This window comes from Macrotis lagotis, chromosome X (assembly GCF_037893015.1).
Source record: "Macrotis lagotis isolate mMagLag1 chromosome X, bilby.v1.9.chrom.fasta, whole genome shotgun sequence".
Classification (NCBI taxonomy): domain Eukaryota; kingdom Metazoa; phylum Chordata; class Mammalia; order Peramelemorphia; family Peramelidae; genus Macrotis; species Macrotis lagotis.
The window spans coordinates 20,718,771-20,734,292 of NC_133666.1; the positions used below are offsets into that span (position 1 = coordinate 20,718,771).

Here is a 15,522-nt window from a genome sequence, read left to right on the forward strand (position 1 = left end):
TTCACCAACTGCCCCAGAATGTTTTTTTTTTTAGTTGCTTGGTTCTTTATCAATTTCTTTTATCTATGCTCTTGCAGTAATTTTCCTCTTTTCTGTGTTCCAATTTCTTGCTGTCACCTAATCCCTTTACTGTCTTCAAATTTTCAAGGAAAGTTAGATAACACATTGCTAATTTTCTTCACACTTCTAAGCCTATACCTTTGTCCTCATGCCTTAAAAATGGCTCAGTTTGTTCCTGAGGAATGAAGACAATGGACTTTGTTTCTTACTTTTTGAGACTTGTTTTTATTTTAAAAATAATTTTTAATGTGATTTCATCTTCATTTCCCACTCCTTATTTCCTCTAATCCTTTTTATATGGGTCTTTTCTTATAATAAAAAATAAGAAAGGAATAAGAAAAATTCAATATTGTCAATATTGAAAAAATCTAGGGTAACAATCTCCCCCCCCCCCCCCAAAATGAGTGAAAGTACTACTTCTGATTCCTCTTTCAGGCCAAAGCTGTGACCTTACATTTTACTTGGTTTCAGTTGTTTTGTTGCTACAGTTCTTTCAATTTACTTTGTTCTAGTCTGTTTCTAGTGTTTTTCTGCTTACAGTGACTTTTTTCTATCATTCATCTAAGTCATTATTTCTTTGTAGTTAACTATTTTTTTTGTCATTTCTTACATCATGGTAATGTTCCATTCATACACTACAGTTAGTTAATCCCTTCTAACTCTTTTGGCATCTACTTTGTTTTCCATCCTTTGCTGCTACAAAAACATATACGAATGTTTTGGTGTATATGGGACCTTTTTGTCATTGTTTCTTTTTATATTTAGGGATTTAAAACATTTCTTTTGTTATTGTTAATCAGAATCTTCTTTTGAATACTATTTGCTTTTCGTTTTTGACTGCTTATCTAGTGATTGGAGATTTTAAGAAATGATTTATTTTTAAGAGGCATTTTAACATTTTTTCCTTATTTTGACTTTGGTCCAAATTGTTGAGGTTGCCAGTAGTATTCCCCTATTATTGACTTACTTTTTTAAAAATATATTTAAGTAACTTGACCAAGGTCACACAGCTAGGCAGTTATTAAGTGTCTGAATTCAAATTTGAACTCAGGTCCTCCTGACTCTAGGGCCAGGGCTCTATCCACTGTACCACCTAACTGCCCTTAATTGGCTTACTTTTTATTCAAACTTTTGTCTTTGCTCCGAATTCATTATGGTTGATGTAGGATTATTTTTTTTTTTGTTACTTGTCCATTGATCACTCCAGATTAGTAAGTGTTCTATTTCAGTATATCCCCTGCTAAACTCGTTTTTTTTTTTACAAATTACATTGTAGGAGTTGTCACAGCCGAAATGTTTAGGCATATGCAGAACTCTGAAATAATTCGAAAGATGACAGAAGAATTTGATGAGGTAACTTAAGTGTTTTGAGAATGTCATTTGTAGCTATTATTTTGTTCCTGAATTGAATGGTCAGGTGTTATTGGTCTATTATCATTGTTAAATCAAATTCACAATGCGGGATGAATTTGTGATTTTATAGGACTGTTACACATTGGGGTATCTGTTTATTTTGAAATTTTATTGTTAGAACAAAGTATCTAAAAATTTAAGTGCAAAATGATGTTTATAAATTGAAAATTTCCTCTGAAAACCCATTTTTTTGTTTTATGGTTTTTATTTTTACTTTTATAGACATTTTGTTTTCAGGTGTGGCCTCTATTCTGTCTAATAGTTTACTCAAATATTTCAGTTTTTCTACTAATTTTAGAAAAGCGGATCACTAAATTAAATATGTAAATTAATCCACTGTACATACTTTAACCATTAAATTTGCCCATTTAATAGATACTTTTTGCCACCCTCAGTCTCTTTGGAAAAATATTTAATTATAGTACCTTATTATTGGTAAAAATTTGACTTTCTTCATCTGATGGTAGAAAGAAAGCTAACATTTTTGTTCACTAAATTCATTTTATAGTTCAGAGTTTTAAACATGATTATTTTAGTTTAATTGTGAAGACATACTGGTTATTAAAGTACTAAGAATTTGTCTTTATGCTTTAACCCTTTCATTATGGTAAATTGTGAAATTTCTATTTAGATGTATTTAGGGATCAGAACACCTAAGTAGAATGTTGGCTTTGCTTACTAAGGAGAGATGTAATTCTTTTGAGATGCATTTGCCTAATTTCTAGAGATGGATCCAGTAAAAACCTTTAAAAAAGCTAGTTAGCAAAGAATTTTGAAATATCTGAGAAAGTCAGTATTTCCAAATCAGTCACCCAGCGATTGACAAATAATGAAGTCTAATTTTTTAACCTTAATTTCATCTTTGATATTAGATTTTATATGTGTGTTAATTAAAAGAGATACTGATATAAATTTAGAGACTTTAAATTTTTTTCTGATCTATGATTACATTATTATGGTATGCCATTTACTTCTTGGAAATGGCTTAGTTTAGTCTAGGAAATCTTTTAACAGTCACTGTGATCAAATAATTTACTCTATAGTGAATCTAGTGATACTTTATTCTGAATTTAGGTAAGATTGGTCCTTGGGAAAAGGTCATTCAGTGCATTGCTGGCCTGCGCTTTTAGTTAGCCTGACAGAACTTATGGGGCATCATAGTTGGACTTCAATAAAAATTAGATTAACTACTGTTTGTAATGTAAGTTGGTACTCCAAAAAATGGAAAAATTTAGGGCCTTCAGTTGTCAACGATACCTTAAAAATATTCTTCAACTTTATAAGTTGAAGTTATTGGACCACGTTCCTAGTTTTTTCAGTTTAAAACACTGTATGTACCACTCATCTTGTACAACTCGTCTTTTTTCTTCCTAATGCAAGATATCTTTAATCATTGACACACCTTAGGTTTTACGTCATAGAATGTATATCAGTACATATCCTAAAATCAAATAATTAAAGTTAATGCATAATTGAAGAATCCTTTTGTTTGTAATGAAATCCTGAGGAAAGTGGGCTTTGACTGTTAAATTAGCTATTATCATTAAATGCAACCATTGTATTTTCTTTGCTAAAAATAGACATTTGGGTAGGGGTCAGTTTTGCTATTGTGGTTTTTTTAAAATGTTTAAAATGTAGTGCTTGAGTGAAGTGAAAATTCTTTTGGAGAAAGCTATAATGTTATGTTATTCTGTTGTACTCCCTTGACTGAAATGTCAATTTTTAAAAATTTTTATTATGAACTTGACAATCATTTCTTTATACAAAGAACAGAAAAGAGAATTGTAAATGACACTGAACTTTTGTTATGTAGTTTCTAAGTGTTATTCTTCAGTGAAACAAACTCTTGAGGCACACAGATGTGGGTTAGTTAGGAATGTCATAAAAGTCCATATGGACAGAATTCTGTAGTTTCTTCCATGGTGGTGTCAGTTGATGCAAACACTTTGTATTTTAAACCTCTCTGAGGATGTGCACTGTGTGAATATATTGTGAGATGAAAATTGTATTTCTGTTTATCATTGTATGTCACATTAGTCAGTTGTACAGTTTAATAGCTGTGCCATATCTGAGTTAATGATAGATTATGATCACTTAGGTTTATTAATGTTGGATAGTTTTTATCCTCTCTTTTTTGAATACTCATATTTGAAAGCTTAGAACTGTTTCTAAGGTAAAACGACCTACCAAAATAAAAAAAATAAAATAAGTGTCCTAGATTAGCTACTTAACAAAAAAAGACCTACCTCCTCACTTCCCTCTGCATAATCCTTTACTTCCCCTAATATTTCTTGCTTGGGTTTCCATGTACTAAAGTAAAGTACATCTTTATTAGTGTTTGTTACATATGTAACATTTTTCTCTGTCAATCAGTATTTGAAAAGAGCTTAATATTTTAAAATTTTATTTTAGGATAGTGGTGATTATCCACTCACCATGGCTGGACCTCAGTGGAAGAAATTCAAATCCAGTTTTTGTGAATTCATTGGTGTATTAGTGAGGCAGTGTCAATATAGTATCATATATGATGAGTACATGATGGATACAGTCATTTCACTGCTTACGGGATTGTCTGACTCTCAAGTCAGGGCATTTCGACACACCAGCACATTGGCAGGTTAGCATTTTTAATTCATTTTTTTTTGCAAGGCAAATGGGGTAAAGTGGCTTGCCCAAGGCCACACAGCTAGGTAATTATTAAGTGTCTGAGACCGGATTTGAACCCAAGTACTCCTGACTCCAAGGCCAGTGCTTTATCCACTACGCCACCTAGCCACCCTTTAATTCATTTCTGTATGCAGCTTGAGAAGGTAAGATAAGTAGTTCAACATGGCATTATTGTCGGGTTAATTTTATTTTGAATCTTTTCATCATTAGAAGGCCTCTTCTTGTGCTGTACTGGACCCTGGACTGATAAATGCTAAAGGACTAAGTGTAATGGCAGGTTATAGTTAATTTTAAGAATCCTTGATTGTTTTGTTGTATATGCATTTATAATGATGCTTCTAGTTTTTTAAGCTGAGATTTTATATAAATGGCCAGGGATCAGAGCAGGTCTCTGTGATATGGAGAAGGAGCCAAGTAGAGAGAATATAGCATAATTCTCTCCTTAAAATCCCATCAATTGCCTCATTGGAAAATTTGTAGACTTTGATCTTAGGGGACTTTATAGTACTAGTCACTACCTCATTCTCTGGTTCTGACAGTTTTCACATATTTATAACAACTAGTGTTTATCAATATTTTCTAAAATGAACAAGTCAAGTAAGAGTAATACATGAGCCATAATTTTCGAAACTTAGTCCTAGACCTTTTTTTTGGAAGGGGAGGGAAGAGTAGTTTGAATCTTTATGATAATATGTTAACTCTCCCCCCCCCCCCTTCAAAAATACCATAAAATAATTTTCTACTGCTAAGTGAGCACATTTGGTTTTTTTTTTATTAAATAGAGAAGAGTGATTGATTGTATAACCTTATCCAAAGTATTGAATAACTTGACTTTTCAGATATTTTTGTTTATTTTCAACCCATTTATAGTGATTCTAGTACAATGATAAATATCTTTTGACTCCCATTATTACATTGTGCTGAAATAGAAAATGCTTAGTATTCCATGGTTTGATAACTTTGGCTATAGCACACTTTTTCTTGTTGTTTGGGAATTTAAAGTTCTTTCCCCTTTAATAATAATTCTATTTACAGTGCCCTTTATTTGAACAAATAAAATGTATAAATTGTAAAGAAAATGTTGTGCTCTTAACTAATAGATTTTTATAGACCACAAGTTGTTACAGGATATATGATCTACAATTTTTACAGCTTTCAATATCAGTTTAATGTCATAATTTTTTTGATGTATAAGTTTAAGTACATTTATTTTGCTGTCTTATTTCCTCTTAGATGGGAAAATCTAACATTTATGTGCAAGATCTAACATTTATGTGTCTTTGATAATGAACCTGCTTCCTTCATCATCAAAGTCAGCATTTTGTAGTGTTTGCACATGGACTAAATATGATAGAGACTAGGGTATACCAGATGTGGCACCAAATGATCTGATCCCTTATATGCATATATTACATTGTCCTTCAAATGATATTCTTTAAAATGTTTCTGAGAATAAAAGTTTGATTAAAAAGTTCATGAGAAGGATTGACTTTGAAAGCTAGTCATTAAAATTCCACTTAAAAAAAAAGTCTGCAAAAGTATTAGTCAAATCACTTTTTTTTTTCATTATTTCATTTGGACCTATTCCTCTAGCAACTTTTTGCCCCCACCCATCAGCTTCAACTTTTATTTTATAATTTAATTGAGCACAGTATCTAATGGGATTTTTTTTGAAGACCCAGATTTAAGTGTATGTGTGCATGCGTGTGCTCACACACACACATTTTTGATGCACACATTTTGATCCTGACTGACCTGTGATTTTCTTAGTATGGGGTGCTCCCAGTAAGGTCCTCTGCCAATGTAGATATGCAACTTTAGAGGATTTCTGTGCTACTCTGTCAATATAAGTGACTTGCCCAGGATCACATAGCCATTGTGGATCAGAGTATAGAATTAAGAACTCCAATTAAGGCCTTTTTGAAGTTGGCTCTCTATTCACTGTCATCTTTCTCTCACAATAGTGATTCAATGCATTTTTTTTGAATGAAGGGTAAAAAACTGGAGCTTAAGAGTTTGTTTTTCTTACAGAGTAAACTTCATTGTAAAGAAGGTCAGTTTTGAAACACCACATCCTTTAAAAGATATCTTGTTATGTTGTAGGACAGAATAGAGAATTCTGAGTACCAGCAACTGCCTGAATTTTGTCTTTATTTCTTGTGAATAATAGACTTGAATTTAGTTTGAAATGACCTAAAATTGCTCTTCTTTTTTCTTTCTGATTCTACTTTCTTAAAACAATAGCTATGAAGTTGATGACAGCTTTGGTGAATGTGGCGTTGAATCTCAGCATTAACATGGACAATACACAAAGGCAGTATGAAGCGGAGCGAAATAAAATGATTGGGAAGCGAGCAAATGATAGACTGGAACTTTTACTACAGAAGAGGAAAGAGGTAAATGGGTGACAGGATGGTTAGCTGTCAGTATGTTTCCGAGATAGGCAATATTTAACTAATTCATCGGCACTGAATTATTCATCTGATGTTGCCAACTCTTTTTTTCACAGGCATAAAATGAATTATTTCAGATTTTACATAATTTAGTTTAACAACTAAAATGATGCTTTTAAGATTTCTTTGAAAGTAAAGAAAGGTCTCTTTTTTCCTATCACTTTGATCTAGTTGAAAGGATCCACCCAAAGTGTGGAGATTTTGGTCAAGCATTTTTTTCAGTGGTTACATTCAAAAAGCCAAATTTAGTGGAATTTCCAAGGCACATTTGTATGACAATAAACTTTGTCTCAGTGAGGAGCAATGTTGTGGGTGTCCCCCCTCCCCAAACCTCCCCTCCAAAATCTTTTGTACTTTTGGGACATCTGTCCACTTAAAAGCATTTTATTGAGTGTTATGTTTATGCTTTTAGCTTCAAGAAAATCAAGATGAAATAGAAAATATGATGAATGCCATATTTAAAGGAGTCTTTGTACATAGATACCGGTAAGTTAAATAATTGCTTCTGTAAGCAGGGGGTACATTTTGGGGAGGGTGGTTGAAACCAGGTCATGTTTTGTTGGACACTTTATTTTTATATAATTTGTAATGACAGGATATTTATTCTTGTGGTATATATATATATGTGTGTGTGTGTGTGTGTGTGTGTATGTATGTATGTATATGTATATGTAGAGGACACCAAATAATACTTGTTGAATGAGCATAGAGCATAAGTTATGTTACAGTTTATTAGTAAGTGTGACACTCTCATTTTTTATTCAGTGATGCAATAGCAGAAATCCGTGCTATTTGTATTGAAGAGATTGGAATTTGGATGAAAATGTACAGTGATGCCTTTCTTAATGACAGCTATTTAAAATATGTTGGGTGGACTATGCATGATAAGGTAAGTCATACATAATAAGCTTTTTGGATACAGCATGCAGATGCATCATATATCTTAGGTTATCTCATATTTTTTGACAGTATAATTCTGCCTCTAGTTATTTTCAGTGCCTCTATTTTCAAATTGTATTTCTTGGAATCCTTTGAATTTGGGGAGAACTGATTATTCCTCTGATATTTTTAAATATTTTAGACAGTTTTTATATGTACTTAGACCTAGAATTTTGGAAAGAATATATAAAACTTTAAAGATAATTCCCTGAATGATGTAGGTGGATACTATGCATTGGTATATAGACATAGCCCTAAGCTATGTCTTTATAAAATCACATTCACCAACTACATTTAAGAATAATAAACAATGCAAAGGGCAAAAGTATTTTTTAAGGCTTACTTCAGATAGTGTTTTTACTGGATTTGTCTGGATTAAGATTTCACTGGCATCTTAAGGGCAACTAGGCAAGTAACACCTTTGCTGCTATTTGGTGACATGAATGCTTATATGAAGCTATTCTTGACAAAATGTGCAATGTTAAGCGCATATATATGATAATCCAACTTCATAATTGCATTAGTTTTTTCCTTGCTAAGTATCACAAAATGGTTAAGTAAAAAATAGGTTTTATAGAAGATCTAAATTTCTGAATATTTTTTCTGCTGGTTCATTTCTATTTTAATTGATGATATGTACCTTGAAAATTAAAGTGTGAAATTAATTGTATTTTAATCTGTCTTCCAATTTTATTTAGCAAGGGGAAGTAAGACTAAAATGTCTTACTGCGCTGCAAGGGCTCTATTATAATAAAGAGCTTAATTCCAAACTGGAGCTCTTCACCAGTCGATTTAAGGTTAGTAGTGTTTGATATTGGCTAGCATATTACCTGTATTTTAAAAGGTTTTTTTTTTCTTCATCTCCCTTTTAAATATACTTTATTTTCTATTCTTAGGATAGAATTGTTTCCATGACCCTTGATAAAGAGTATGATGTTGCAGTGCAAGCAATAAAATTACTCACTCTTGTTTTACAGTAAGTACCTACATTTATTATATAAATGTATATGACATATTCAAAGAGATGAGTCACTACGATTGGCTTATAGTTATTAACTATTCATCTCAAACTTGATGAAACAAGTGGAAAATCTGCTAACATTCTTTAATGCTTACTATATACATGTTATTGCTGTAGGTTTTTGTGATACTTAGAGAAAAGCAAAACTATTTTTTTAAGGAGCTGGAGGCAGGATCAGGGTAGTGATGGATGGATGTACCTGGATAATTAAGTAAAAGGTATTATGAGTGTGTAGAAGAATTTTAGAAAAGACGTCATGGTGGCGACTGGTATCTCAGTGAGTACTTGTGAAGGGGTTGTATTCCACTTATGAAGAATTTGAGGTTTTAGGAAATATGTGGAGGGAGTTTAACTGTATAGGTAGCAGTCTTCAAGCCAGAGTGTGAAAGGTCTTTGTGGAAGACCGAGGAGTTCTTATTATTTATCTTGTGTTCTGCCTGGAATCACTTAACACTTGAGTATGGATGGGAATGATATGCTTGGAACTTTGATTTAGTAGGGTTATTTTGACTGATTTGTGGAAATCATGAATTTTGAAACTAAACTTTTATTAGTTTAGGAAATAAATTAAACTATGGTAATGGTTGTTTATGGAGAGTAGCAGATGTGAGATGTTCTTAAGACAGAATTAGTAACATTTTGCACCAGGATATGTAGGATTGAAATGGAAAGAAAGCAGGACTTTATGAAGACTGAGACTATGAACCTTAGAGAATTTTGGTGTCTAAAACAGACTGTTATATACAGACTGCTTATACTGTTTTCAGTATAAGTTTATGAGGGAAGATGGTGAGTATAGTTTTTTTAACATTTTGGATTTGAAATGTTGACAACCCATTTTGGTATGGAGATCTGTGTAGTTAGTATTGTATGACTAGAATTGTGTTAAAAGAAAATCAGGACTTCATCTCTATAGATTCTTTAAACCTCTGTGTGTAGAGGAGATCACCAAGGAATAGAGTATAGAAAGAGACTAGAATATGACCCAACTTCTCTGCTGACTCGCAGTTAAATGTTTCTTCAGTGTCCTAGTGGATATCTCAAATTGCATTTCCTGTACAAATTTTGAACTTAATTTATCCAAAATCTTTCCCACTAAACCTTTCCCTTTTCCTATCAAGCGCACCATTATCTTCCCAGTCTTGCAGCCTAGGTATCATCCTAGAGTCCTTAATCTCTTTTACCCTTCATATCTAATCTATTTCCAAGGCCGCTTCATTTTGACCTTTATAACATATTTTATATTCTTCTCTTCCTCTGTTGGCATTGCCACCAACTGGATTCTTCATCATTCCATGTCTGAACTGTCCTAATATAGTCTGCTTATTGGTCTTCCTCTCTCTGCTCTTTTCTACTGTAGTCCGTCCTCAAAGTGATATTCTAAAAGTACAGGTCTTACCATTGTCATCCCCTTATTCAATAATCTCTAATGGTTTCTTATCGTTTCTAGGATCGACTATAAAATCTTCTTTAGAACTCAAAGCTCTTCAGAACCTGGCAGATCATGTTCCTCCTTTCCAAACTTCTTATAATTTCTCTGCTTTTCTACCCCTTTTTTTGAATGCATTTATGGCTGTTCCATGCAGTAGACATTCTATTTCCCATTTGTACTGGCTGTCTCCCATACCAGGAATACTCTCTTTCCTCATCTCTGCCTCCTGATTTCCTTAAAATTTCAATTACAGTCTTGTTTTAGTAAAGTCTGTTTTTTGGCTTTCCTTGTCTCCCCAACCCCAACTCTGATAAATTTCATCTTTTCTAAGAAACCCTTCCCAGTCCCCCTTAATATTAGTTCTTTTCCCTCACCCACAGTGTTAACTATTTATGAATAGTTGTTTGTATATTGTCTTCTTCTGTTAGACTAAGCTCCTTGAGAGTAGGGTCTGTCATACTGCCTTCTTGTATCTGAACTTTTTTCCCATAGTATACTTTAGTTATTTATGAAAATTCTTTTTAAAATGATGGTCCATTTATCATTAGAATTTAGTATCATTAGATTTAACCTTTCATTAAAAAAAAGAAAATTACTGCCTACAGTTGTGACTCCTGTACTATTCTACAGCAGAGCAAGAACTGTACATTTCCTTGGCCCTATAGACCCAACCTAGGATAGGATGATTTGTCATTTGAAGAAAATTAAACAATGCTAGTCTCTTTTTTTCTAATTACATGTAAAGATAGTTTTCAACACCCATTTTTGGAATGATTTTGATTTTCAGAATTTTCTTCATTTCTTCCCTCTCTCCCCAATCCCTTTGCTGGCAATTAATCTAATATAGGTTATACATGGTACAACTGTGTTAAACATATTTCCATATTAGACATGTTATGATAGAAGAATTAGAACAAAAGGGAAAAAATCACGAGAGGGGAAAAATGAAATAAATTGTAAAAATTGAAAATATTATGCTGTGGTCTGCCTTCAGACCCCATAGTTCTTTCTCTGGATATAGGTTGTATTTTCTATCAAAAGTCTTTTAGAATTGTCTTTTCATTGTACTGCTAAGAATGGTAGCTCCATCATAATTGATCATCACACGGTGTTGTTATTAATGTGTACAGTATTTTCATGGTTCTGCTAACTTCACTCAGCTTCGGTGCATAGTACTATCTTTCCAGATTTTTCTGAAGTCCACCAACTCATGATTTTTTACAGAACAGTAGTATTTCATCACATTCATAGACCACAGTTTGTCCAGCCAAGTCATGGACTTTTTGAACTACAAACATTGATAATATATAAATTGTCCTTGTCACCCATCTCCTCTCATTTATAAAATTTGTAAAATTCAACACACTCAAAAATTATGGCATACAATTACATGAACTCTTTTGTTCTATGACTTTTTGAAATTTGTTCTACCCTCAAAGGTGGCCTTATACAATACTAGGTGTTTATTGACTATCTGTCCAGCTTATTAAAGAGCTTTCTTTTACAGCTGTTACCTCTGCTAGGGAGTAGTATATACATGAAGATTCTGAAAGGAAAACTGTAATCAGGGAAGGAGAATTGAACCAGGGGATGAGAGAAGTGGTTAGTAGGTAAGAAGCTTCAGAGGAGTCAAGGAAATGAATAGTAAGAAAAGGGGGAAAATTATTGCTAACTTTTAAGAGAGCATTTTGAGTATAGGAATATAATCAGAATCTTGAATGAACAGAAGAGAGAAATGAATGTGATGTTAAAAAAAGGTAGTAGATATAGGTGGCCCTTTTTATTAGTTTGACTTCACCCCTGAGAAAAGGTAGGGTAAAACTAACTTTTGGGGTTAAGATAAGTAGCTTTCGAGGAGTAACAGGTGGGATCTTGACAGGTATTTGCATATGTTTGTGTATAGCAGGGATTGAGGACTGATACAACTGAGTTAGATCAACATCAAAGTAAACAAGTTACATACTACTTCCAGTAAAGTGAATGGAAAGGATTCCAAAAAGGCAGCTGAACTCAGTTTAATTGGTAGACTTGTTTAGCTACTTTTTCTTTCTGTCAGGAGTGAGTTTGCTAAGGACATATTGGAAAATGATTAACAAAAAGCATATGTAAGGCATAATGTTGCAGCATTTTTTTCTTATAAGCCATCTCTTGTGATAAAAAATTAAAAACCTAGTCTGCCATCATAAGCAATGTTGCACGTTCCATAGGCTCCCATCTCTGCAAAAAAGGGAGTGTTTTCTCATCTTTGTCATGTTTGTTTAACATTCATTTTGCTTTGTCTTATTTATGTTAGAGTTATTGTTTGTATATTCCTGGTTCTGTGATTTCAGTAGTAAGTTTTGCCATATTTTCATATTCATAATTTCTTAAAAGCAGAATTATAAGGGGTGGCTCGATGGCACAGTGGATAGAGAGCACCAGTCCTGGAGTCAGGAGGAACTGAGTTCAAATCTGGCCTCAGACACTTAATAATTACCTAGCTGTGTGACCTTGGGCAAGTCATTCAACCCCACTGCTTTGCCAAAAAAAGCACAGTTATATCCTAGTGCTCTTATGCACCATAACTTGTTGATTTTTAATTTATGTCAAGTTCCAACAACCTTGATATTTTGTTGTTTTTAAGATCATAAGAAATTAGTAAAGAAGGGGAAAGATGTAAGAAGATTGCCTGAAAGAAGACTTAAAAAGTGTGAAAGTTTTTAGAACTTTTTTTTTGTCTAAGACTTCTTTGTGTCATCTGAGTGAGGTGAATGTCATAAACTGCATTTATTTGGACCTCTTATTATATTGGAGTGGGTGCTCTCTTCAACATTATAGAGCACAGCCCATCTGTGCCTTCTCATTCTTTTCTGCTCTCTATAATTTCTCCACAGAGAATATACTCAATATGTTAGGGGCTAGCTTTAGATTTCTTGATATTACTTGGGTACTAGTGAATGATTAGCCATTTACTGTTCTCAGTATTTATCTGGTGATGCATGTATGGTTGCTGTAATCTCTCTTTGGTAATATATTATAGCTTATGGTAACAGAAATGTGTTCTTCATTTTTTGTTTTTTTTTTCCTTTGAGATGTATGGTTTGCATTTATACCACCAGATATATTTTTTTTTTGAAAAAACTGTAGTTTGAAATTATTTCTATTATTTAAATAGGTAATCTAATTATGAGAAGTTTCTGGGAGTTTTTTTTTGGAATCTCAGGAAATGATCAGTGAAATCCCTCAATTTTTATTTTACCCTCTGCTTCTAGGATCTCAGGGCAATTTTGCTGTATTATTTCTTGAAAAATGAAGTCTAGGCTCTTTTCCTTGTTGTGATTTTCAGGTAGCCCAATAATTTTTAAATTATTTCTTCTAGATCTGTTTTCAAGGTCAGTTGTTTTTCCAATGAAAATTTTCCACATTTTCTTCTAATTTGGGGGGAGGTCTTTTTGGAATAGTTTTATTTCTTCCTGATTTCTTGCAGTTCCTGATTTCTTAGTTCCATTCTGCATTTGAAAGAGTTATTTTCTTCAGAGAGCTTTTTTTTTTTTTATCTCTCTTTCCTTGTTGATGATCTTTAAAGTAAATTCCAACTGTCACATTTTTTAGCTCTTTGTTAATACTGTTTTCCTCCTTAGTCAGTGATTTTCACATTACTTTCAAGGCTTTTTTTAATGGTTTAGGACCCATGAAAGCAATTAGAGAATTTATGCAAGTAAGATTTCAAAGTTGAAGACAATGTTCTGATTAGCATCTACTTCTCTTGGCCCCCTTTTCAGTTTTTTCCATTTAGTAAGGTTGCTTATACTCCTTCCAAAATAGTTGCAATTTTTCTTGATTAATAATGAACGAGGCTTCATTTATTTTTGAATTGTTAATTTTGGGAGGAAGGCACTATTGTGCAGCTTTTGTCTTTGAACTCTGACTTGAAATTAAAAAATTAACTGAAATGATTGAATCTGATATTTTTTTCCATAGGAGTAGTGAAGAAGTTCTTACTGCAGAAGACTGTGAAAATGTGTACCATTTGGTTTATTCAGCCCATCGACCAGTTGCAGTAGCAGCAGGAGAATTTCTTTATAAAAAGTAAGTCAAGTTTAGCTATTTTCTGTGTAAGTTTCATAGCATTTCTTTTTTTTTTTTTCTCTGAGTCTTAAGAATTGTAACCAAAACAGAAAATGTTAAAGTCAAATTGCTTTTCTCCCTATTTAATATTTCTTTTAAAGGACCCAATAGTATTATTTTTAGTACTTTTTTATAAAATGGTAAACTCAATTCATTTGATGTTATAACAAAAATTGGAGACCATCTAGGTCTCTGTCTTCATTTAAATGTGAAGAAATCAAGACCTAGGGAAATGAAGTTATTTCTCACAATCACACAGGGACTTGATACCTACCTGGAGTCTCTGATTTCCAGTTCAATGCAGTCTTGACCCCTGAACCAGGAAGGTATTTGTTGTTTTTATTTGCCTCACAAGTTTTTATTTGATCTATCTTCAGAACACAGCCTGTAGTGATATTGAATTTGATTTTGTGAACTAAAAATGTCACTCACCAAACCTTCAAATTTGATTTCAGTTTTTACTTTTATCTAGTTATTTCTCTTCTGTATCACTGAATTAATAGAAGCTTTACTAAATTTCCCTGATAAAGTTACATTTTAGAACATAAATATTTGAACCATGCGGTTTCATTTAGGGTGCAGAGGTTTAGAAAATTGGTAGGTAGCTTGGTGATGCCATAGTTAAAGTTCAATCTGCTATCAGGAAGAAAGGAGTTCAGTTCTGGCCTCAGATATTTTTGTAGTTCTTTTGACTGTAGGCAAATCTCTTACCCTTTGTCTACCTCTATTTTCTCAATTATAAAATGGGGGTGTAACCTACCTTCCAGAGGTGTTGGATTAAATGAGGTATTTAAAAAGCACTTAGCACAGTACCTCTTTCATAGTAATTACCTATTAAATGCTTCTTTTACACTGTGTGATTTTTAACTTGTTTTTATTTGATGGAATGGGTACAGGAAGTATATGATATTTCAGATTAGGGAGAGTAACTGAATATATAATGAAACTCAGTGATGACCAAGTAAATTTTTATGTTAAACTAGGTTGTATTGAGAAAGTACTTAAAGTACTTGGAATAAGAAATTGTTACGAGCTTTGATGTTATCTTCATGGCATTTTATTATTGAATTACATGGAAAAAATTTTAATTTTTCACATTCTAGTACCATGTCTTTATCTGATTACCCAGTTTTAATTTTATTTTGCCTTGTTTTCTGAAACAAAGCCCTGTATTATTCATAGAAATGTACTACTGAGTGTAAGTTTTAGTTTTTCTTTTTTTAAATCGAATTAAGTTTTTTCTTTCTGTCAGGGGATGTGACTTAATAAGTGAGATCAAAAAAGATTAGGGTAATACCTTTAGGATAAGAGCCTTCACTTGATGAATTGAAAGATGTGAAATTTCCCCTGCCAAAAATATGGTTCTTTTCTTTCTTTTTTTTTTTTTTTTTTGTTTAGTGTTTTATTTTTCCACAGTTACATATAAAAAC

The 15,522-nt window shown here is 32.6% G+C and overlaps 1 protein-coding gene across 2 annotated transcripts in view; it reads left to right on the forward strand.

Annotated features, from left to right (window-relative positions):
• The window catches only part of STAG2 (STAG2 cohesin complex component), a 137,156-nt gene that overhangs the window by 73,703 nt on the left and 47,931 nt on the right, over positions 1-15,522 (forward strand). For both annotated transcript variants that reach the window (XM_074208614.1, XM_074208613.1), the window contains exons 6-13: positions 1,337-1,413; positions 3,886-4,090; positions 6,385-6,536; positions 7,006-7,079; positions 7,359-7,482; positions 8,231-8,329; positions 8,429-8,508; positions 13,946-14,053. In XM_074208614.1, the coding sequence (XP_074064715.1) occupies positions 1,337-1,413; positions 3,886-4,090; positions 6,385-6,536; positions 7,006-7,079; positions 7,359-7,482; positions 8,231-8,329; positions 8,429-8,508; positions 13,946-14,053 (919 nt within the window). The remainder of the gene's footprint in view (positions 1-1,336; positions 1,414-3,885; positions 4,091-6,384; positions 6,537-7,005; positions 7,080-7,358; positions 7,483-8,230; positions 8,330-8,428; positions 8,509-13,945; positions 14,054-15,522) is intronic.